Source organism: Eulemur rufifrons, chromosome 7, assembly GCF_041146395.1.
Source record: "Eulemur rufifrons isolate Redbay chromosome 7, OSU_ERuf_1, whole genome shotgun sequence".
NCBI lineage: Eukaryota > Metazoa > Chordata > Mammalia > Primates > Lemuridae > Eulemur > Eulemur rufifrons.
The window spans coordinates 160,955,294-160,981,239 of NC_090989.1; the positions used below are offsets into that span (position 1 = coordinate 160,955,294).

Here is a 25,946-nt window from a genome sequence, read left to right on the forward strand (position 1 = left end):
TAAATGTTAAGATAATATTATTTTTGGAAAACCCACTGGGTTCAGACCCAGAAGTATTTATGTGGAGAAGTGGTTCAGGCCACAGGGCTGCTCCATCCTCCTCCTCCCTGCGTTCGGCCCTCCTGCAATCCGGTTCTTCTGAGACTTAGCCTGTTCAGATTAAGAAATTCAAACTTTACTTCTCCCTTGGCCAGGTTTTAAAAACCGTGTAAGATCAAGTTCCCATTGGGTAAGATGTCAAAGGGGCAGGCCAGAGAACCAGGCTCTGATGATGGCGACAACAGCCACTATTCTTTGAGACTCTCTCGGGAAATGTACCGTGTGTCTGTAACCATGAGGCAGTTCTCACCTCCACGTCACAGACGGGGAAGCTGAGGCTCAGCGAGGCTTCAATGCCTTGTGTGAAAGGTTGATTCTGGGTTCAAACCCAGGCCCATCCGAACAAACGGTCCCTTCCCATGTTTCCCACTTGACTAACCTGCCCTCTCCTGTATGTCCTCGATTTGCTCAAGAAGACAAACAGTGTAGCCCCAACCTGAATCTGGACAGATAATGTGGGTTTGCTTTTTTCTGTTTCTTTGCTTTGGTTTGTTTGTTTGGTGTTTTTTTTTGTTTTTTTTTTTTTTTTTTTTGCCCACAAAGTTTAAATAAAAATTCAGGCCGGGCGCAGTGGCTGACGCCTGTAATCCTACCACTCTGGGAGGCCGAGGCAGGTAGATCGTTTGAGCTCAGGAGTTCGAGACCAGCCTGAGCAAGAGCGAGACCCCGTCTCTACTAAAAATAGAAACAAATTATATGGACAACTAAAAATATACATATATATATAAAGTTAGCCGGGCATGGTGGCACATGCCTGTAGTCCCAGCTACTCGGGAGGCTGAGGCAGGAGAATTGCTTGGGCTCAGGAGTTTGAGGTTGCTGTGAGCTAGGCTGACGCCACGGCACTCTAGCCTGGGCAACAGAGTGAGACTCTGTCTCAAAAAAAAAAAAAAAAAAAAAAAAAATTCAATTAGTTGCCAACATTTAAAAATTCATTGATTTCATGGTTTCTCATAAAAACCTGGATTTTCCTTAAAAGTCACAACATGTGCCATTGGTGGGCCTGTATATCTGGGTGTCCATGGAGACAGCTAATGCTGGATGTTGAAGCCATTACACCCTTAGGTGGGCCACAGACTCCCTTGGCACTGCCGCCCACCCACCCCTGACTACTGCTGGAGACAGAGAGGCCAAGGCCTCAGTGCTATTTGTCACTCACACACTATTATTTTTCAAACCTACATTTCTCTCAATAATAGTCAAGGAAACAAAAGAGGGAGGTGTGTGTGGACAGCTTCAGGCCATGTGTATGCCTAGCAAGTGTGGGACAAAGTACAAAGTGTGTCTGTGCCCAATTCTACATAAGCTTCACTCACATCAAGACCTGCCTGGCCTCTGGAGGCCATCACAACTGGGACTCTTGCACTGGGCACTACCCACCGTGGTGGACTCAGCTTTCAACCACTCACCGAGGGCCCCTGGCGACCAAAGAATGGTGACTGCCACTTGGTCATGGCAAGCATACTGGCTGATGGTGATGTTCTGGGCGTCGGCAATCACGTGCTTCCCCACTGGGTTCAAGTAGGTGGTACAGTCTAGAGAGTTGGGAGAACAAGAACAGTTAAATTAAAAATTTTGTTTTTATTTTCAGGTTCATCTCAAATTACACAGAGCCTGTCTAAAGGCGGCCAAACCCATTCTGTTTAACACCATGTACCTTAAAAGCCTAAATATGACATCAAAGGTTGACTACTGCTTGGGAAACCATGGGATGCTACAGAGGGATTTATTTACAGCTCCACCATCACCACCCACCCCCCCCCAAGTGAAATTCCAGAACAGTGCTGGGAGGGTCATACACAGTGTGGAATTTTGTGTGTGTATTTGGCACTTTTTTTTCACTCTTATGACATTTTACCTAAATCAATAATTATTTATATCAATTCAGCCAGTTTTCAGCATTGAAGAGTGATTTGAAACAAAAACAATGGCTAAATAATCTGGGCTTTGTTTTTAGAAGAAACCTAGAGGGCAAGGTGATTAGGGGAAAGGAGCTAACCTTGGGATGTGACTCCAGGGGCAAGTGATTCACAGTTAAGACTCTGAAACAAGCCCGTTAGTATCTGTGCAAGGTACTAACTTAGTGACCGAATGACAAGGATGTTAACTGGCATAGTTCAAAGGTAAAACTGTTGTTCCAAAACACTATGTGTCATCAAGGACCCCCACAATCCCCACTTAATCCAAAGGGCCCCACATAGCTCAAAAAACAAAAACCACATCAATCTTTGATTTTGTCTGAGAACATTATTCGCTGCCACCTGTCAATGTAGCCCATGTGAGCAGCTGTGCCACCTAGTATTGCTAAATACGCTCTCCAAATCTGCACATTTCCTAAAAGCTGCCAGAAGCCTCCTGTCAGAATTGGGCTGTGACTTCAGGGAATGGCCGTGGTGAGCTGTTCTAGCCACTCTTGCAGCGGGAACCATCAGCCATCCCCAGCAGACACCACTGGCAATTCTTCCACTGCTGCTTCTCCACTTCTTTCCCAGTGATTAAACCTGAATACCCTCTTTCAGTACCTGCTGCAAAGGGTCATCAGTGTCATCAAACGTCCAAACCTGCCCATTACCCCTCTGAAGTCAGGGAGTTTTTCTTTGAGGTGAAGCATTCCAGGACATTTGCTAAGAAGCTCAGGGAGTCTGCTGCACCCTTTAAACTGTACTGCACATTTCCTATTTTTATGACTAAAACTGTTCATTAGAGACATTTGAAAACCATGAAAAGAATGTAAGAAAAATGTAAAAGTCATTCATAACCTCTCACCACACAGAGGTGCTATAAACATTCTAATGGCTACCCTGCCAAACCTGTTTTAACAAGCACATAATATTCCTTCTTTTAAATTTCTTTCTTTCTTATTCTTTTTTTTTTTTTTTTTTTTGAGACAGAGTCTCGCTCTGTTGCCCAGGCTAGAGTGCCATGGCGTCAGCCTAGCTCACAGCAACCTCAAACTCCTGGGTTCAAGCAATCCTTCTGCCTCAGCCTCCCAGGTAGCTGGGACTACAGGCATGTGCCACCATGCCTGGCTAATTTTTTTTCTATATATATTTTTAGCTGTCCAGATCATTTCTTCCTATTTTTAGTAGAGACGGGGTCTCGCTCTTGCTCAGGCTGCTCTCGAACTCCTGATCTCTAGCGATCCTCCTGCCTCAGCCTCCCAGAGTGCTAGGATTACAGGAGTGAGCCACCGCGCCCAGCCTTAAATTTCTTACTCAAGTATAACAAACAGACATGAAAATGAACCCCCCCTTTAAAACTCCATCCTCCACGCTGCCTTCTGTCTTGCTTTCTTGCCTAACTACATTAGGCACACTGTCTTCTTCTAAACTCCATCTGCTTCAAAAAACAGTCGCATTTACATTTCAATTTTACTTCTTTTGAAAGGATGTTAATAATTGAGAAAACCAAATTTTACTTCTGATGAAAATTCACTCTCAAAGCTATCAACATGTGTGCTCTGGATGCAGAAGAGAATTTTAAAATAAGAAAAAAAAAATTTAAACATCTGGTTTAACAACCCCATTGTACAAATGAGGAAGTTGCAGCCATGAGAAATCAGTTAGGTGGCTTAGGAGCCCCCTGCTCCCCAGCCCAGGGTGAGGACCAGAAAGCAGCCTCTGATGGCTGACCCAGGGCTCTTGCTATTCTATCATCAGCACGAGCTTATTACTCTTAACATAAGCTCTGAGTCAGGGATGTTCAACCTGCAAAACTCCTGGTTGAGACTAGCTTCTCAATATAAAAAAAGACAAGATCATATCATACTTGTAAAGTTCAAATATTTTTATTTACTGAGGTCTATAATAAAGGAGAAACTTTTAACTCAAACAGCTCTGAAAAGATGCATGAACAATAGCAAATCAGGTTTTCTTCTTTGCTCATTCCCAATGCCAACATTAATATCCTTGGGGTTTCTGTAGATACAATTATGCAAATATAAATTCTAAGAATTAAGAAAATTTATTATAACTGACTCAGGCATATCACCTCAGAGCCTACAGGAAAAACATGAATACAAGGCCAAAGGAGGCCAGGAGGCTTGGGAAATCCAGTTTTGACTTAATGGCAAGACATTTTCTTCCTTTATAACATTAAATGATAAAGGAATAGCAAAATAAGATTTTGTAGTTTAGTAATTCTGGTGAAAACTCAGTAATTGGCTCTTAGCTATTTCAAACTTAGTAATTGGCTCTTAGCTATTTCAGAACTAGTAACCAGTCAACTGAGCAATAACACGAACTTCTTTGTGGAAGAAAGAAATATCTTTTTCAATAGAAAACAATAAGTTTTTTTTTTTTTTTTTTAACACAGTCTGGATCCAATTATTAGCAAGTCTAAAGTTTTGGATTCTGGTTGCAAAAACTTTATGCCTGAATGACATTTGCCAAAATGCAACTGAGCTTCAAACATTTCAGGAGTCAGTGTGAGCTGTGAATTAAATTCTAATTAAAAAGAAAGTTATGACTACAGCAGGCATAGGCATGTGGGCCAAATATTTAGCATTGTGAAGAAAATAATAAGATAAAAACTTTTTAAGTTTTACAGGTAAAGATCCTCTTTCACTAACCCCATATTAAATTAGATATCCAAATGCTAGTTTGCAGCTGACCGGAAAATTTTGAACTCTTGAATGTAATACAAGATCTGCCAGAACCAAGAACATATATTAGAAATTAACTTTCTAACTCAAAGAAAGATCCCTCCTTACACATCTTTACTTAGCTGAATCAAGTGTCATGGACGTGCAAATCTTTCATTACCATCCCAGCATTTACCCAGAACATGCACATACCACTCATGTGAAATGTCTGAGTTTCATGTCTAAGTCCTCACTGGCTAACCTAAAATACCCAGGGCCAGCAACTGTGGGTGTGAATCTGACACACATATTTGTATCTTAAAATTGTTAGATTGTATCCATGACCTCCAAAACCCTGCTGTGGCAGTGATTATTCCAGAGGCCTCAATATGACCTAAGCCACTTACTTACATTGACTCATAACCATGTCCAAGAGCTACATCAGATGTCAGGAGTCAATAAATATGAGTCAAGCTCGCTCTTCTCATTTTTACTTATAAATTATGGCTCCTAAGGCTAAAATGCTCACAATTCTATACAACTACCTTCTTCTGAATGAAAGTAGCTGCTTAGAAGGGATCCTATATGTTTAAACAGAAAAAGCACCCCCGCCCCTGGCTTAGAAATCAATTCAAGCAGAAAAAGTCACACTTTCTTGAGAGAAAGGGCAAAAAATGGTGCTTGTATTCAAATTCCAGTTGGGCTGACTTCTAATATTAATAGACATCAATTATTGAGTATACACTGCAGGCCAGCTACCAAGTTGAGCAGCTATAAGCATTATCTCATTTAAGCCTCAATATGATGCTGGGAGAAGGAAACTAATCTTTATTTGATAAGAGAAAACTGAAGCTTGGAGAAGCCAAATGACCTGCCATGGCTCACACAGCTGGTAGGTGGGGAATTGGGGTTGGAACTCAGGCCTAAGTCAGAAATGGCCAACTGGAGACCACTGTGCTAATCTGGGACCCAGATTCACTTGACCCGCTCTGTGTCTGTGAAAATTTTTAAATAACTGCCAACATTAGAAATGTTCACACAGAGCTGGGTGCAGTGGCACATGCCTATAGTCCCAGCTACTTGGGAGGCTGAAGAGGGAGAATTGCTTGAACCCAGGAGTTTGAGAGGAGCCTGGGTGATATAGTGAGACACCCCCCCTCCCACAAAAAAAAATAAAGTTCACACAAAAAGTACAGATTGTCCACTATTCTTGGAAATCACAATTGGCTACATTTAGCAGGATTTCTTCAAGGCTACAACAAGCTAGAACCAAGGAGTCAATGCTCCCTTCAGACCAGACATGGGCTATCCAGTTTGCCACAGCCCCTACCATTCCCTGGCATCCTGCACGTGGGCAGCTTTGTTTATTTGTCCCCTGCTTGGCCCTCCTGGCATCTGCATTTGTTCTTAAGGATGTGGCTAAGTCCCGAGGAACTCTGGGAAGGGCTATGTACATAACTTTTCTGAACACCATGGAAGACACTTGACTGTTCAAGATTCTAAATACTTGAGTGGCTTAATTGAGACTGAGCTGCTTTAGCTCTGTTGACAAACCTGAACAGGTTCAGAAAATTCCTCAACCCCAAGACCTGCAGTGTCCTTGATTAAGCATGACTGTGTAAGCCTTAGGTTACTGAAAGGGCCCCATTCTTCAGCAGGCGAGCCAGTTACTTACTGTCATATCTGAAGGTGATGTTGTGCAGCCCACTGTTTCTGCTAGCCGGCCCCACTCCCTGTGGGAAAACGAGAACATGATGCAGAGTGAAGCCAATTTGCTTTTCCAGTACAGATCCCCATGGAGTCCAAATGCACGCAGAATTGCTGAGACCCAGGGTCATGCCAGTCCCTGAACACCACCCACCACTCTTTCTGCCTGCTCCATGGCCCTCTGACACCAAACTCCCTCCAGCCCGGGAGATTCCTAACTGCCGGGCCACTGGGATCATGAGTGTTCACTTGCCTAAGACAAGAGAAGCAGGCTGTTCTGTTTAGGGGTTAAATAATAATTCATTAACAGTAAAATTGGGAGAGGGACCAAGAGCTGCCAGCTGGAGCCCATCCAGTTAGATCTACTTTGAGCACTGATTGGTTATAAAATTTGCCTACTCCAGACGCCCTCATCTGCAAGCTCTATTAAGCCAAGACAGATCGGCAATTCCTCCAGTCTAAGGAAACCAGTTTCTCATTCCAAGACTGGGAATGAGTGTGGGAATAAGCCGTTACTTTTAATGAGAAAATTCTTCACTGCATCCATACCTATGCTTGGAATACATAGGGTGGGTCATAAAAGAATAAAGACTTGAAAAGGTCTAACTCTTAACTCTTGGGTGATGTGGCCGTTAGCCATCTGCACTCTTAATAGCAGTGCTAACAACTCCGCCAGACTTCCCACTCTCATTACAGCACCCACAGAGGGAGCACCGAATTCCTCTCGTTGACCTGCCTTTTCCTAACCTACCACTTACCCATCATGGGAAAGAGCAGCTACAGATCTTCTGAGTCTGATTTATCTGTTTCTGAAATAATCTGCAAATGTGCTGTATTAAGTGCAGAATTCTCCAAAATATGTTAATTCTGACATGCTAAATGATGTGAAAATATCCTAACCACACAGCTTAAGTTTCCATTTAACAAGGAGGATGTTGGGGAAAACCATATGTTGGCAGCCTGGTATTTAATGGGCAATTGTTACACTGAGACACAATGTGGAGAACACTTCTGATGGAGCCCAGGGTTTCAGACCACAACCCCATCACATCCAGATGCTACAGGCATGTTCACACTGCTTATCCTGAAGCCAGGCACGCCCACTGAAACTGTATCCCTTAGCTCAGATGTACTTGGGCTTTGGGAAAGCACAGCTGTGCAGAAAGAGGCACATGGACACACATTCATATTCTCTCTCTCTCTCTCTCTCTCTCTCTCAAGCTGTGGTCCCCAATCCCCAGGCCCTGGCCCAGTACCCGTCCATGGTCCATTAGGAAATGGGACATGCATTACCACCTGAGCTCCATACCTCCCCAACCCTGGTCCGTGGAAAAATTGCCTTCTATGAAACTGGCCCCTGGTGCCAAAAACGCTGGGGACCACTGTTCTAAAGTAAGGAATAAGCAGTAATACAAAACCTAAATCAACGTGGTGCACCAGCCCACAATCTACTGGAGCTCCCTTTCTTCCTAGTTCACCTTCCTTCTCCAGCTTTCCTCCTTCCATCCTCTCTTCCCCACATACACAAGATTACAGAATTTCTCACCCAAACTGAAACACTTTGGAATGCATTGCTACCTTATTAAAATCCTGAGAGTGTCCATAACTCCTTAGGGATAAGGTCACAGTCTGTGGAACTAGAGGCTGTCCAACCTCCAAATGGCGAAGACCAGAGTAATATAACCAGGCAAGAGACCAGGAAAGAGACAATCCAATCCCCCACAACCTTTGGTCTCTGCCCAAGACAAAAGCTCAAGACCTCCAAACAGTATCCTTCTGCTGCCTTACAAACTCCTAGGATATAAACCCACTCATCATCTATTAATACTATGAGCTAGACAAATTATGCTAGGTGGCAAACAAAACAGCCACTGTCCCTGACCTTGTGGAATGAAGCAGCATGATGCTCATCCTTTCAAAGAGTTAACTAGCTACATGGATCACACCTAAGGCATACAGACAAATCTCGGATCAATCCCTGGCCCTCCAAGAATGCCTAGTTTAGAGAGCAAGACAAGGTACATGTATCTAGGGTGAAAGAGCAGCCATAAATAAACATGCAAGATATGAAATGCTGCAAGGCAGCCCCCGAGTAAGGATGAATGAAGGGTAAGGAAGACAAGTGCCAGAAGCCTAAAAGAGGGAAGGATAACTGGGCTAGAAAAGAGAGGAAAAACAGCAGCGTCATGGGAGGGAAACAAACATAATCTAAGCCAGGCATGGTGGCTCAACCTGTAATCCTAGCACTCTGGGAGGCCGAGGCGGGTGGATGGCTCGAGGTCAGGAGTTCGAGACCAGCCTGAGCAAGAGCGAGACCCTGTCTCTACTAAAAAAATAGGAAGAAATTATCTGGCCAACTAAAATATATATATAGAAAAAATTAGCCGGGCATGGTGGCACATGCCTGTAGTCCCAGCTACTCGGGAGGCTGAGGCAGGAGGATCACTTGAGCCCAGGAGTTTGAGGTTGCTGTGAGCTAGGCTGACGCCATGGCACTCACTCTAACCCAGGCAACAGAGTGAGACTCTGTCTCAAAAAAAAAAAACATAATCTAGAGGCCAAAGTAAGCATCACAACCCACATCCTCCACCTGGTGACCAAGGGCAAGCTCTACTCCACTGGGCCTGGGTTTCCTCAACTGTCTTTTAAAAACAATTTGTGTGGCTTTCCTCTAGGAGGAGGGTTTGAGGAGGATCACATAAAGCCATGTAGAAGAGGAACTTTTCAAAAAGGAAACATACTCCATTTAATAGCTGCAAGGTACATAGGGACTCTAGTGACCAATCACCTTACTTGTGGGACTTGGTCAGCTTCCCCCTATATTTTGTTTGTTGGTTTGTTTCCTCCGTATTTCCATTGCAACATGTTTTTAACAGATTGTGTATTAGGCACTCGCAATGGCCAATGCATTGTGGAAAGGAGCCCAAGACCATGAGATGTGCTATATCATGCATGCAAGAACCTAAATCCCTCCAAATAAAGTCTCTGTGATGTGTGTGGAGCTGTTCAGAGGAGGGCCCAGTGAGCTTGCCTTGAAGGATGGTGAGGCTCACATGTAGCGCACATTCACTCCTCACAGAGCATTCCACCTTGGCCTAAGCCCCACAGGGCTGGGCACTCAGTTATGAACCAGACCCAGATCCTGACCTCCAGGGGCTTGACCACCAACGTGATCTTCAAACATGTATATATGCTCTCACTCCCCTACTCTAAGCCCTTCACTGGTTCCCTGTCCTCCCTAGACCACTCCTGATGTGATCCCTCCCAGCACTCCCTTCTCCACCTTCCAAACCCCTTGGGCACTGCAGTTATGCTCAGAACATGTTCTCTGGCACTCCTGCTTTCCCAGAATCCCCTTTTCTTCTCACCACATCCCCTATGGAGCATACCTATCATGCAGGTCTCAGTCCCCTGGTGGGCTGCCTGCCCCTGTCATACTGTGTTCCTGACACATCAGTCTGCCTGCATGCTCACTTGATGGGAGCACAGTAATGCATCCCACAATTTGAACAGCATAGCACTTCAGTGGATATAGATGCAAAATGGTCACTCCAATTCCAAAGAAAATCTGAAACCAAAAGACTCTATGACCATCCAAGCCTGGTCATGGAGCTTAGATGCAAGAGACACCATCCCAGGTACCAGTTCTTATATGCACTTTAAAGACCTTTTACTCCTGGAAGTGCTTGAGAGCACAGCTTCTCACACATGCATGACAGGTGCTCTATGGGGCTGTCCTTGGCTCACACCCAGTGATGCCCTCAGAAACCAGTGTGCCAGGATAGCCCATAGTACCCCTGTTTTCTTCACACTTTGTGGTAGACAGAACGATAGCCCCCCAAACATGTCCACATCCTAGTCCCCTGAACCTGTCACTATGCTATTTTACACAGCAAAAGGGACCACGCAGATGTGATTAAGTTTAAGGGTCCTGAGATGGGGAGAATAGTCTGGGTTATCCAGATGGGACCAAAGTGATCACAAGTGTCCTCATAAAAGGGAGACAGAAGGGTCAGAGTCAGAAGGGGCAAAGTGACGAAGGAGGCAGAAGACAGACAGATGACTGAAGATGCTACAGGGCTGGCTCTGAAGATGGAAGAAGGAGGGGCTGATGAGCTGAGGAACGCGGGCAGCCTCCAGAGGCTGGAAAAGGGAAGGAGGGGTTCTCCCCTGAGCCTCCAGACCCTGACAACACTTTGACGTTAGCCACATAAGATCTATATTGCACTTCTGACTTCCCGAACTATAACATAATAAATCTGTGTCATTTTGAGCCATTAAGTTTGTGGTAATTACAGCAGCAACTGAAAGCTAATATATACTTGTATAATTTCAGCTGCAATGTGGACGAAATATTAATAGATTTCGATGTCACACCCATCTAGAACTGTCAGCTTGTCACTGCACTTTCCCCCAGCCCCGGCTTCAGGCAGACGCTGATCCCTTGGAGCTGTGGCTTCAGAGCCTGCCACCCCAGAAACAGGCTTCTGTGGGCTGGCCTGGGGCTTACCTGCAGTAGAGGAATGGTTAAGAAAATGGATTTTGGAGTTCCACAGATGTGTGTTCAAATCACCCCCTTTCCAGCTGTGTGGTCCTGGGCAAGTTTCTGAACCATCCTGAGCTATAAAGCGTTTGAATAAAACTTTCTGGAAAGGACTGGTGTGGGGGCTGCATGACATGATATATATCAAGTACTTGCACAGCATTTGACACACAACAAACTCAGAAATGTTTGTGTCATCCTTCCTGAGAAGACTCCCACCTCAACAAACAAGGTGAGTGTCGTACTGCAGGGCAAGTTACAAGGAGATACATGAGGGAGACCCAGGAAAGCTTTCAGGAGGTGCATGTCCCAGGTATGATCTGTCTCCAACATCCAGAACTCTAGAGGATTGCAGGAGACGAGGCAGACAGACAGGTCAGGGCAAAGTGGCAGAAGGCACTGACCACCAGACTGGGAGTGTGTTCTACTGATGGTCACAGTGGGAGGTGGGTGGCCCAGTAGCTCCATTTCTAGTAGGTGCACAAGTTGGATTAGAGGAGGAGAGACTGATGACAGACTGCCAGGAGGGCAGCCTCCAAAAGCCCTGCCCCATGGTCCTAGACCTGGCACACAGTCAGCCCTTGATAAATATTTATTTTCTGCCTGAGTAAACGAATGCATGATTAAGCCAGGTAATACACACCAAGAACTCAGCTGGGTGCTACACAGTGATTTTCAGGGCCCACACTAAGAGAAAACAGATAAGGCAACTAACAAAGCTGGTCAACAGCTTTGTAAAATGTCCTTCAGGAAACAATCCCAAGCTTTTAGCTACTACACTGTTTTGATATTTAATGAGCTGATGATTAAAAATACTTGTTTGTTACCTCTTACTTAAAAACTATAAATGCCAAAGCTATGGCCTCAGGGTGCCACATTCTTAGTTAATTAACCACCCCCATTTGCTTCACTAACGGGTAGCTTTTAATTTGTTCCAAAGCGGGCCAGAAGCAAGCTCCAGGTGCCTGGAGCTCCGCTATGAAATTCCTTTGGTTGGCGCTCTATGGTCAGCAGGGACCAGCAGGGACGGAAGCAGCAAATGGAAGCATAATGGAGAAAACATCTTCTACTCAGGAAGGGAGGAGAGGATAACCCTTAAGTGTTCTAAAGGAATAAAATTCAAAAAGCAAAAACCCACACCATGCTCCAGCCATATGGCAAAGAAGCAAAGGCCTGGACACAAAGACGGCCACGGAGTGGGATCCCACGTGCAGCCGCCAGGAGCAGCCGCGAGGGTGACCAGACAGCCAATTTCCTGAGGGCTCCTGGGGATTCTAAGCCGTGTGAAGACACCAACTTCCCAGAACAATATTTCCAATTTACCTCCAAGACAGTTTAACTGCCATTTTGGAAAAATGCATTTTGAAAAGAACTGTGCTAAATATAGCAGGCCAAATGGTGAGGCCCACACAAGACTGCTTTCAAATCAATTAAGGACTTTCAGAAAGCCAGTAAATGTTTTTGTGAGCAGAGTTTGGGTGAAAATTTAAATAAGAGCATTCATCAGAAAGAACTGAGAGAGGATGGGTTTTTAAAAGGTACACCTAGTAACTGCCTAAAACTAAGGCCAAGTTATACTTTCTACTTTTCCATACCATTTTCTCCATCTTGGGTTTGCAGTGTGTCAATAAGATAAAAAGATATTCTAGCAGACAGCTCTGTGAGGCTTAAGTTGTACAACAGGACTGACGCCTTTGCCTGTGACCAACAGACCTGGGGAGAGCAGGAGGCAGAACCTGCAGCCCCTTGACTGCGCCAGTTCAGGTGGTTTCGTAAGCCAAAGACAGACCCCACTTACTTCAGTACAAACCTTGGGGAAAAAAAAAAAAAAAGTCGGCAAAGGCAGAGAAGCCCCAGGTGATGTAAGCTGAGGAGAATGCTGGCTTACCCAAAACACAAGGAAAATAAATCACAAAGCCAGCCTGGGCCTGGATCTATTCAAGATATTCCCTCCACATTCCCGGGAGCTGTTTTCTCTCTCTCTCTCTCTCTCCAAACAACTTCAGAAGTGAAGGATAGTGAAGGATGCCTTGGAAAGATGAGGTGTTGGATGTGTAGCAAGGAACACACAAGCTTGGGGGTGGGGGGTGCTGCTGGGTTCCCACCAGCAATTACCATATCGGCCCCAAAAGACCCAGCGTTCTTAAGCTAATTAAAGAGATTTGCTCGGGGAGGTAGGAAATCGCTACTCCAGAGCATGGCCTGTGCACCAGACCAAAGCCATAATCATGATTCATCTCTGACATGTTGCTAATCAGCACACACATGTTCCTAATTTCATGCTCCCCAAAGGAAAGCTGAAGGGACAATTGTTTCTGAGCTCTAACGTGGCGCCGACCTATGCCAAGTTACCATGTGTCCTGCTTATCAAACTGAAAGCTCCAGTGTTCATCCAAGTTTCTTTTCACTAGCCCACCCCTCCACCCACCCCCCAATCCATTCATTAAAGATAAAGATGTGTTAGGACATTTATATGAGTTGTTTTTCAGACAGCAACTTCACTAAATGACAGTGGCCTACACAGAATTTCATGTGTTTTAAAATGTCCTTCCCCACTTGTGACTTTATAATTTTCTTACTGTTCTGCTGCTGGAACATACCTGTGCAGTTAAAGCCCAGAGACAGCAACACACACACACACACACACACACAACCCCCTATATACACAAAAGGTGACTTTCTTCCTGTGTTTCAAAACAAACCAAAGTTCTGCAGCCTCCTTTGGTTTTCACAAAGCAAAAGCCCAAGTACTTTTTCCAATGAGTCTGTTAAGGATCCAGGCTGCATGTTCTCCCGTGGCTGATACTCACAAATAGACAGGATTGTTCCATTTTCCCAGTTCTGAAAACGTCAAAGGCAAGCTATAAAACATGCCTCTGGACAGAGAGCCAGGCTTTCCCCTCCCCTTCACACGCCACTCCCATGCGCTCAAATGAGAACCGCATGTTGGGGAACTGGCATCTTTAAGGTAACAGTCCACCCATCTGTAGCTCGAAAAGCATACACAGACAACTCACAGACACAGATTAGCAGGCTTTCCGTAAATACTGGGTACAAAGGGAAGCAAACAACCAACCACCCAAATACCCACCCAGCAAATCAGCTACCGGCTCACTCATTTAGCTGTGAAAGGAACAGTTACAAAGACTTCACTCCAGAAGCCCAAGAAAGTCTCTTCCTAACGAGGGCAAAATAGTGATTAGACAATAGAGGAAAACTTGAAGCTATAAACATGATTGTTATGCCTAAACTGGGAGGAAATGTTCAGATCAAAACACAACTACTAATAAAAAGCCTTAGGACCACACAGAGAGCCATGCACCGAATTGTGCCGACTTCAAATACCACCGCTTCCGAGGCCCCAGGACTGAGTCTCTAAACACTGTGTCACATCTGGAATTCTGCTTTTACAGCACAAATGCCTGCAGAAATGGGGGATTGTGATGTTGCCATGGGGACCCACCCTCCTCCACCCCAACAGGTCCCCGGCAAGCCCCACGCCCGTGCTTCCTTCAAGGTGGATTTCGAATATTCGGAAATTATGGAAGGCACCGTTTTAAGTTTCGATGCTAATGGAAACATGACAGGATATGCTAGAAAACAAGGCAACCCTTCCGTCAGCCAATTAACTCTGTCCACATGGTGGTCTTAGACAGAAAAACCTCCTTAACATTAACAGTGGGAAGCAGCAAGTCAGCATTAGACCCTTTTTCAAAATTTGTGGCTTTCCCCTCCTTTCTCTAGGAAGGAGACAAGCTTCAAGCATTCTTTTTAAACTCTCCCGTTCTCTAGCTGCAAAAATCCAAGTGAGTCAACCTGTGTTCAAAGTTGCCTGCCATTGGTGGCCCACAGGAGGACCCCAGGCTCAGCCTTGTCCTTGCAGGAACTGAGCCTCTAATCCTACCCCTGCAGGACTACTGGCCAAGGCAGGGCACCATCACTTTTAATTATTATTATTTTTTTTAATCAATTTTTTTTTTTTTTTTTTTTTTTTGAGACAGAGTCTCACTCTCTTGCCTGGGCCAGAGTGCCGTGGCATAAGCCTAGCTCACAGCAACCTCAAACTCCTGGGCTCAAGTGATCCTCCTGCCTCAGCCTCCTGAGTAGCTGGGACTACAGGCATGCACCACCATGCCTGGCTAATTTTTTCTATTTTTAGTTGTTTTTGCTAATTTCTTTCTATTTTTAGTGGAGACGGGGTCTCACTCTTGCTCAGGCTGGTCTCGAACTGCTAAGCTCAAGTGATCCTCCCACCTCGGCCTCCCAGAGTGCTAGGATTACAGGCATGAGCCACACTTTTAATTATTGATGACCCTGTTGTTGTTAAGGGGAAAACGTTCCTAGAACCGTCTGGGGAGAATCCTGGGAAAAACATTCCTTACTGAATTTCCCTCAGAAACATTTCTTACACAATTTTGGGAGGGGGGGTTCCCAGAGCTCCTGAAGGCCACCCAAGGGCCTCTGAGGGCTTCATAGGCCCCAGGTGCAAAGCTATTTCAGACACAAAGAATCCAGAGACCTCACTTAGAAATTAAAGGGGTGCATCTTGGCTTCTGCACTCCCCTGGGATGCAAACCCCCAACTGACAACCCTCCCCTGCCCCGAGTGGATTCAGATATTCACATACATATCACAACCTCCCCTGGGTGCTGGCGGGTGCCCCCATCACCCCTTACCCTGCCATATTCCCACCTCTCTAGGACCCCAGCTGGTTTACAGCCTCATCTTTCTGTTCCTGGGGAGCATTCTCCCATAAGTTCTGACTAGAATATTCCAAGCTAAAGCCAGAATGACCCTTCTAATATGTAGCTACCTCTCTCCGCAAGGTCTGGCCTTTCCCAGAAGACGTCCTGGGGGTGAGGAAGGGAATCAGCCAGCCCAGAGATGAAGCAACTGACACCAAAGGCCCTGCCCTGGTTCAAAGGTGACATTGAATCATAGTGTGACCTCCTGATCAAACCATTTCCATCTAGTCTCCCAGATACCACATCCTGAAGTGTCCCCCAGAGTGCAGCCAGGGTTTGTGAGTGCTTGTGTGTCTGAGTGCGCACACGCCCAGCCAAACAGCCAAAAAAAGAAAAAGAAAGAAAAGAAAAAAAACCCAGGAAGTCAGCAGCGCCGGCTCCAGGTGTTAACACTTAGCGCATCCTGCCCAGCCCCCTCCAGCTTGAGGCCGGCTGCCTGGGAGCCGGACACAGCAATTAGGCCCTTCCCGGGCCGGGGCGCCTTTGTCTCCTCACTAACATCATTAGTGTCTGACTTCCTGTGCACAACGGGGCCTCCTGGGGGGCAATCGCCTGCTGACCGGGGCAGGGCATTAGACTTCCTTTGTCAGAGACCCTCAAATGTTAACAAGCATGTGAACAAGCTTCTCCTCCCCGACCCCCGCTAGCCCCCTCCCACCTCCGCCGTTCCTCCAGCCCACCACTCTGGAGGCAATTCTCAACTGTCTTGGTTCTCCCCAGTTGTGGGAATGTGAGTTGCTTGGGAGAAATAGCAAGTCTCAGTGCTGAGGGAGCAACAGAGCGGCACTGCCTTTCTGCAGAAAGGGCCTCCAAACCTGATCTCACGGAGCCCTGCTACAAGCATGCACTTCTCATTTGGTTGAGTGCCCACTGGTTAGGAGGGCTGTGTCACTTCTCCTGCACTGACTAGGGTGAAATAAGCAAAGGTGAAAGTGCTCAGCACAGGCGCAGTCCATTCACATGAGCTCATGGCCTCAAGATGTAGGGACTTGCTGAAGGTTTGAGTGATATCTCCAGGCTTTCAAACACTGCTCACATTTGAAAATGAGGTGAGTGTGAGGTGCTATATAGCTTCAATCCTACCATCATCATCCTTCTCTCAGCAATACTATCACCTCCAGGGCCCAAATCACTAACATCCTCTCATTTATCTCTCATTTCAGGGAGTCTCAGCTTTTTATCTGGGGGCACAGATGTTTGAGAATTTGCATGCATACACACACATTTGCACACAGTATTTCAGGGGGGTTTTGAACTACTGAAACCCACATAGGCCTCCCCCTGCCCTTGTTTCCACAATAGCTTGACGGCTTAAAACCAGGTGTATTGAATGACAGAGAACAGTTTTACTTTGGTGATTAAAAACAAAATTCAAATGGGGGAGGTAAGTGGTTAAGGTAAACTCTCAGTTTTAAATAGACTCTTGGATTAATGCCGCCCAACTGTAATCCTTTATAGGCAGTATTTTTTACAACTCACTAATTGAACACTTTGTTCAAGATGTTGGGACTCATCAACTTTACAAAGTAGCAACATAAAAGGCAACTATTTATGCTGTTGAACACATGGGCCCATTAAGAGAGAGGTGTCTACCACTTTTCAGATCCCAGATGACAACATTCATGTCTGCAGTCAAGTCAGTTTCACTGAGTCAAGCTAAAAAAAAAAAAAAAGTTAACTACAATGTAGCTAATTCTTAGTCTCTTTCTCTTTTTTTTTTCATCACTGAATGTGGAGGAAAATACTCATGGTATACAGGAGATGAAGACAGCTGATTTTTCCCACTGCTGCTCAACTGCCTTTGCAGAATATGGTGTTTGTGGTCTACACACAAAATCGGGTTAGGTTTTGGATATATTTTAAAATATTTGGCCGGGCGCGGTGGCTCACGCCTGTAATCCTAGCTCTCTGGGAGGCCGAGGTGGGCGGATCGTTTGAGCTCAGGAGTTCGAGACCAGCCTGAGCAAGAGCGAGACCCCATCTCTACTAAAAATAGAAAGAAATTATATGGACAGCTAAAAATATATATAGAAAAAATTAGCCGGGCATGGTGGTGCATGCCTGTAGTCCCAGCTACTCGGGAGGCTGAGACAGGAGGATCGCTTGAGCCCAGGAGTTTGAGGTTGCTGTGAGCTAGGCTGACGCCACGGCACTCACTCTAGCCTGGGCAACAGAGTGAGACTCTGTCTCAAAAAAAAAAAAAAAAAAAAAAAAAAAAAAAAAATAAAATAAAATATTTGCCCAAGAGCCACTATAGATTATAATCTAAAACTCCAACTTTCCAAAATGAAGAGTAATCTATGGTGTTGACTCCTACTCTAGCCATAGCAAAACTCATTCAGCTTCAAACCTAAAATGCTGGTATAAGGCAAAGGCCACCATCACTTATGTGATGCCAAGTCTCCCACAAGTTTATTCTGATGAACATTATAAGTTTCAAAAGCTAAAAAAAATTTCACTATTGGTTCTGACTTTTACCTTTTTGCCAAACTAATTTTAAAATAGTAGGCAATGGGAAGGATATATTCAAACACTAATGATCCTTGTAACTGAACATCTCCTGACTTCTTGGATGGAAGCCAGCAGTCTGCCCTTCAACTATAAGCAATAAATCTAGAAGACTCTCTTTCCTAATTTCCCAATGATACCACATGGAATTCCCATTAAAGCACACACACACATGCAAACACACACAATGACACACCAATTAAATCACTGTGTGATATTTGGGCCAGGAAATAATAACGCTTTCCAAGAAGTATTCAGCTTTGTTTTAATTTCCTTGAACAGCTAAGATGTCATTCTGAGAAGGAGGGTGAAGAATGATGTAAAAATGAAGTATCAATGTCTTGGTGGAGTTTAGGTTTAGATAAATGTTCCTTGTGGGTAACGGAGGCAGTGCAGCGTTCCCAGGAATTAAGCTCTCCCTGAACTCCCACTCCAAGGGTTTCTGGCATGGATTGGTACAGAGAGGTCGGTTACTAATACAAAGCAAATTCGTTATGAGGCAGACAAAGCAAATGGAACAGCAGGTAGGGGCATATTTCCTCCCCTGATGAAGTGTCCCTGGTGGTGAGTTCCTGCTCCTCTCCTATAAGGCTGAGGCAAGCAAATGGCACACACAACCTTCTTCCTTCACCTATCAACAGGAAGAAACCCATGCATCTCGTCCCCTTCATTAGGCTTCCCATGGAGAAATGTTTATAAAATCAAAGCAATATGGTGGAAATAAGTTAAAGGCCTTTAACATTTGTCATGATGTTAGCATGAAGCAGAGGCTTACCAGAAAAATTAAAAGCAGTGATTAAGTATTTGGGAAAAAAAAATAAAGGGCAGTCCAAAGGTTCCGGCTCAAATGATTTTGAACTAAGAATGGGGAGCCAGGTCAACGTGAGGCCAAGCTGTCAGGCGAGCAGCACTGCTTCTAGGGACCCACAGCCAGCAAGTTCCCAAGAGGGGTAGGAAAAGCCACACAGGCACAGCCGGTTCAGGACTCCATGGGTAGGAGGCCGGGAGGTGGCCAGGCTGGGATGTACCATTTCCTGCCTGAGTCTCCCTAACTGCCCATGATGGGGTAGGACTCAGTGGTACTTCTCAAACAGATTCCTTAAGAGTGGGTTTTCAAGTTTCTAGAACTATAGGCTTTTCATTGGAAGAGGGCTTTATTACTTTTATAAATACAAGTTCAAGGCAAAAGAAATCTAAGTACAAAAAAGAATATGAAAATTCTCCCACTCCTCCCCTCCAATGATTTTGAAGAAGACTCTTCCACTCTGTTGCATGCAGCACAGGGACTGTGACTTGACAGGAATTATAACCCAATACATGCAACATTTGTTCTGGCCAGGCGCGGTGGCTCACGCCTGTAATCCTAGCACTCTGGGAGGCCAAGGCGGGAGGATCGCTTGAGGTCAGGAGTTCAAGACCAGCCTGAGCAAGAGCGAGACCCTGTCTCTACTAAAAATAGAAAGAAATGATCTGGACAGCTAAAAATATATATAGAAAAAATCAGCTGGGCATGGTGGCACATGCCTGTAGTCCCAGCTACTCGGGAGGCTGAGGCAGGAGGATTGCTTGAGCCCAGGAGTTTGAGGTTGCTGTGAACTAGGCTGACGCCACAGCACTCTAGCCTGGACAACAGAGCGAGACTCTGTCTCAAAAAAATAAATAAAATAAAATAAAATAAAATGCAACATTTGTTCTGATAAATCTCCACCAGCCATCAATAAATGCAGTTCCTTTTGGCAGAAATAAAAAAAGAGCTTAATGAGGTGAGGGGACCACTAGGCCAAATTCTTTCAAAGGGCCCGGTCAGCTCTAATCACCCATCATTCTTTAGAAAGGAAAAGCATCATTATTAGGAAGTAGTAAAACAGGCCCTTTCACCTGCTCTGACGCCAGCTGTGTACATGGAAAAGGCAGCAGGACAGATGTAGGGACAAGGCTACTCACACAGTGCACACACGTGGCTATTTCAGTAGGTTGTCATCTACGTGGGTATCCTAAATGCTGTTCTGCAGTGTAACCAAATTACTATAATTTATCCTGTATGTTTCTTTAAAATTACATAAATTTAGGGGATTTTATGATTAGCTGGCTGGTCTCATGTGAATAACAGAACTGTGTAAAATTAAAAGGGAAACTGGCAAATCCAGGAAGCAGACTGACAATGTCCTCCTCCCTCCTGCACGGTAATCACATTACAGCCGTGAGGAAACCTAGGAGCTGCAACTCTTTCCAGAGAGTCAGGCGGCTGAGAAAACACCAGTGTGGGTTGATTCTACAGAACAAGCTGGGGAGATAAAACAAATTCACTGGTAAAAACTGTAAATTCCACTTTGTGACTAGACTTACAACATTGGTGTAGCCTGGGCATCGAAGGAGAAGAAATGATCTCTGCCTCAAAAGCTTATCCTGGTCTAAAATCAATAGTTAACTATAGCTTGAGGTTCTCTCCTGCTCATTTATTCATGAAAAAGCTCAGCAAATGCCCCAGGATTTATCAACCCGATGTCTCAAGAGCTTGAAATATGCTCTTGCATTTGGGAAGGCCATTTTGAGTGATTGAGAATAAGGCTAAAGATGACCCCTGCCTCCAGGAGGTTATAATTCATTTTGGAAAGCAAAGACAAAAGACATGAAACTACAGTAGATAAAGTTATACTTTATAAGTTTTATAGGATGAAAGGGGTGAGTTAAGCAATTGAGCTCCAAGTGTAATAGAATTTCAGAGAAGAGACAGTTGAACCAAGGCAGGCCAGCCGGAGAAGTGTCTTCAATAGAGGAGGCCTCTAGCTAGGTCCTGAGGTGTGTGAAGCTTTGGGATGGGGATGGGGGAGGGGGAGGGAAGACTGTTTCAAGCAGACGCAGACCCATGGGCAGGAGTAACCAACTGCACTGCCTGGTGCCCGGCATAGGGGGAGCATTCAGTGAATGGCCGCTACTCCTACTCCTCCTTGTCATCCAGAACAAATGCTCCCAGCAACCCCGGAGTAACTGACTAACACCCTCATCCCTTCTGTGTTAGACACCCACAACTGGCCTGAAAAGATGGGCACCATAGGGCTGGGATGGACAAGTGGGCTCAGCTTTGCAGGTGGCACATGCTGGAGCCGGGCAAAACCCAGAGTGGTCTTTACAGGTGTGAGTACAAGCCTGGGTTTGGCAGACAGCAGCTCAGGGGAAGGGTCTCTGATGCAAGCCAAGGTGGCAATGGGCTGGGGGGTTGGGGGGCCGTGGGGAGAGAAGAAAGAGGCAATAAAACAATAGCATCAAAAGATGAACCAAAAGGACCAGAGAACTGAATCAAAGGGATGAGTCAAACCCTAGGGCCTGGAGATCAGATCCGAGGTGGCACTGACAAAACAGAAAAGAATGGAGCTGGGGTCTCATGGGCCTGATTCCCTGCCCCTAGTGAAGATGGAAGGAGGAGGAAGGTGAGTCCTGGTCACCACCCATTTCTAATTGTTGCCTGTCTTCCCTCCATGATAAAAACTATCATTCACTTTTATGAGGTGAGTGCCACACAGGCCTGTCAGCATCTCTCTACTTTTCCCTTGTTGCTCCTACACACCTTGACTTTCCTGTCTGTAGTAGGGAACTCAGTGCCATGCTCCCAGGTAGAGCTTACTAAATACTGAAGAGGCAAGGAGAAGACTCAGAAGCAAAGGCGCTTGGTTAGCTTTTACCAACCCTTGGTCAAAATCCCTACAGATCAGGATCACTAAATATAATCTTTAAAAATCTTACATTGGCACAAAAGGATAGATACTGTATGATTCCATTTATATGAGGTATTTAGAACAGTTAAATTTATAGAGACAGAAGGTAGAATAGTGCTTGCCAGGGGTTGTGGGGTGAGGAGAATGGAGACTTACTTTTTTTTTTTTTGAGACAGAGTCTCGCTCTGTTGACCAGGCTAGAGTGCTGTGGCGTCAGCCTAGCTCACAGCAACCTCAAACTCCTGACCTCAAGCGATCCTCCCACTTCCACCTCCCAGAGTGCTAGGATTACAGGCGCCATGCCCGGTGGAGAGTTACTTTTTAATGGGTATGGAGTTTCCATTTAGGATGATGAGAAAGTTCTAGAGATGGATGGTGATGGTTGCACAAAACTGTGAATTTATTCAATACCTTTGAACTGTACACTTAAAAAAATGGTTAAAATGATAAAATTTTCTCCCATGTTTTTTACAGCACTATTCATGATAGCCTAGATTTGGAATCAACCTAAGTGCCCATCACTGGACAAATGGATAGAGAAATTGTGGTGCACAGACACAATGGAATATTATATAGCCACAAAAAAGAATAAAATACTGCCATTTACAACAACATGGATGGAACTACAGAATATTATGTCAAGTGAAATAAGCCAAGAACAGAAAGACAGATCTTGCAAGTTCTCACTCATATGTGGGAGCTAAATATTAAAAACAATATTGATCCCATAGAGACAGAGAGTAGAATGATGGTTACCAGAGGCTGGGAAGGGTAGCGGGGAGAGGAGGATAAAGTAGGGATGGTTAATGGGTGTAAAAATATAGTTAGATAGTATGAACAATATTTGATAGCACAAGTGACTATACTCAACAAGTTAGGATATACTTAAAAATAACTAAAAGAGTGGAGTTGGAATGTTCCTAACACAAAGAAATGATAAGTGCCTGAGGTGATGGATACCTCAATTACTCTGATTTGATTAATTCACATTATATTCCTGTATCAAAATGTCACATGAACCATATAAAGACATACAACTATTATGTACCCTTAATAATTTAAAATTTTTAAAATTAAAAAAATTTAATGGTAAATTGCATGTTATATATATTTTACCACAGTTAAAAAAAAAAAGAAAGTTAAAAAAAAAAGGAAACTAAACCATGAAAGTAGTGATAACAAAACCATGTTGGGGCTACATTTGCAGAAGAATTAGGAAGGGAGAAGACTGCAGCTGGGTAGATCAGACAGGAAGCAATTGCAGCAGTCCACACGTAAGGTGATGGGGATGGCAGTGGCATGGAGGATGATGAGAGGACAGGTCTGAGAGGCCTTTTTAAGGACAAAAATGGCAGGACATGGTGACAAGTACAATACAGATGTGATAATGAAATATTCAAAGATGACTTGCAGGCTCCTAAATGAGGAATTTGGAAGATAGTGATTTTAAGGTAATAAAGAGAATACTCAGGAAAGAGGATCTTTTTTTTAAAGGGCAATCAGAAAAAAACTGAGTGAAAGTGAGGTGACTACAGGATCTTGGTATAATCCCATATATTTGCAGGGGGCAGGGTATAGCATTAGAAGGCAGAAGGTCATGCATGAAATCATGCTACAGAACCGTAAGGACAGATGGACGAATTCATAGGAGGCATAAAAATTAATAGAAGGTACTAAAAAATAACAAAAAACAGGAATTGGGCTTTGTGGGGCTACCTATAGTTAGGGCATATGAGGAAGAAAAGAAAATTGAAAAATGTTGGTAAGGTAGGAGGAGAATGAAATAGAATTAAAGTGTAGAACACTAAATAGGTTACAGGTAAAAGAATGTCAGGTGGGTGTTTTCAACATGAAAACCACCTTTTTGATTACACAAATCTCTGAGCAAATAATTATAGTGATGGATCATTTAAAATAGCTCCTCCGTGTTAATTCCTATTTTTTTTTTTTTTGCTGCTATTCAGACTCACCTCCTGATTTTATAGGAAAAGTAGAAAGCATATTATAAGGACTGTCTAAATAAAATGTTTTTATATGTTTGAAAACATTAAACACACACACACACACACACACACACACATCTGCCACTGGTACTGGGAAAAGGTAGTGAAAAGACTGTGGTTTGCTGTCAGGCTTCTGTGTGCAGGTACCGAGCGCAGCACCATGGAGGAAAAGCTGCGGTCAGAACTCACAGTCCTGCCAGGACAGCTCTCTAGTCTCCCATGTTATGGAGAAGAACAGAGGGAACCAAGTCACGCTGTCCCCCAAGATCTGCTTAGCGCTTTACAGTTTGATCCACTGTTAAAATAATAACACCTTTTTGGCCGGGCGCGGTGGCTCACGCCTGTAATCCTAGCACTCTGGGAGGCCGAGGTGGGCGGATCGTTTGAGCTCAGGAGTTCGAGACCAGCCTGAGCAAGAGCGAGACCCCACCTCTACTAAAAATAGAAAGAAATTATATGGACAGCTAAAAATATATATAGAAAAAATTAGCCGGGCATGGTGGCGCATGCCTGTAGTCCCAGCTACTCGGGAGGCTGAGACAGGAGGATCGCTTGAGCTCAGGAGTTTGAGGTTGCTGTGAGCTAGGCTGACGCCACGGCACTCACTCTAGCCCGGGCAACAGAGTGAGACTCTGTCTCAAAAAAAAAAAAAAAAAAAATAACACCTTTTTGCAGTTTTTGAAACAATGCTATCTGGAAAATGTAGAGGCAACCAACACTAAACTACTAGTTCTAAATCAGGTCATTTTTTTTTTTTTTTTTTTTTACCAAACACTCCTCCTAACCAGCTGGTCTAAGCTAGCATTCAGAATAATTAGCAATTTCCCAGAACTCAAAGAGAAATAAAAGTTCAAAAAGATTAGCTAGCACATTATCAGTATGACTCAAAGTTATCAAATTGGGAATCAATGCAGGTAAACCCTTTTTGTCCAAAACTCATGAATATGGTACATTTCTGCATGAGGGCACTAATACAAGCATTAATTTTCAGACCAGCCTGTTTGGGACATTATCCAACACTTGCCACCATGTGACAGATGTACATCCGTAGCACTGACAAGCTTGGTGGGTCACTGTTGGTGTCATGGCTAACACCCTTCCTCCCCCAAAATAGGGAGGAAAAGCTGAAATTTGATTAATCTCTGAGATGAGGCCTATAGGAATAGTATACCTCTAGAGTTTATCTCCAGACACCCAGAACAGGTCTAGGGGAAGTAGTTATCGATCTTAGCCTTTTGGCTATTAACCAGTGTACTATTACACTGGTTAAATGGTTATCACTAATGAACATTTATTGGGTAGTAGCAGAGCTATGGCCCTCGTAACTTAACTATACTACATTGATGTCTTTCTGAAAGTACAACTTCAATTCCTAAACATAATTTTTAAGGACATAAAAAAGGAGAACTTCTGCAACCACCAGTTTGAACAGAACCATGTTGTCTTAACAAGTTCCCCAAAACAGCAAATCCTTCTGTATCTCATCTTTAAAAGCTTGACACTCGTTAAATCTCTTGCAATTCTCCCCATACTAAAAGAACTCCATGCCAAATCCTAGTAGACTGGTATTAATGGAAGATCAACCTCATTTTTTTCGCAACAGTAGGCTTCTAGAAGAATCACCTCAGAGAAAAACAAACACTATTTGATAAGGGAGAGAGGGATTCCATCTTCCATTGCTTTGGGCTCTCAGATCTGGAACAGTGTCATCTGATTTTATCTACACGATGTTCACCAAGAGGGCACTGCATAATAGAGAAAGGAAAAGAGATGGACAAGAAGTATGAATCCTCTTACAGCCACAGAAAGCAGAAAAAGTAATTTCAAAGAGGGACACACAGAGCCCCTACTCCTCCCCTTCCCACCCCCACCAAAAATAACCAACCATAAACTTTTTTAGCACCTCTCAAAGACTTCAAGAGAGGCATAAAGGACAACATTTTTCCTGGCTAAGGATTCTCTAATCAATGCAATTGCTCTCTCTACTGTTTTATTAAAATATGCAAGCACAGTACTTATAAACAAAGGAATCGTTTCAGTTTTTGC

At 44.3% G+C, this 25,946-nt stretch overlaps 1 protein-coding gene across 1 annotated transcript in view; it reads right to left on the reverse strand.

Moving 5' to 3' along the window:
• The window catches only part of IL17RD (interleukin 17 receptor D), a 61,260-nt gene that overhangs the window by 13,832 nt on the left and 21,482 nt on the right, over window positions 1-25,946 (reverse strand). Inside the window, exons 2-3 of the mRNA XM_069473726.1 lie at window positions 6,357-6,414; window positions 1,509-1,634 (exon numbers count right to left, since the gene is read on the reverse strand). Of these exons, the coding sequence (XP_069329827.1) occupies window positions 1,509-1,634; window positions 6,357-6,414 (184 nt within the window). The remainder of the gene's footprint in view (window positions 1-1,508; window positions 1,635-6,356; window positions 6,415-25,946) is intronic.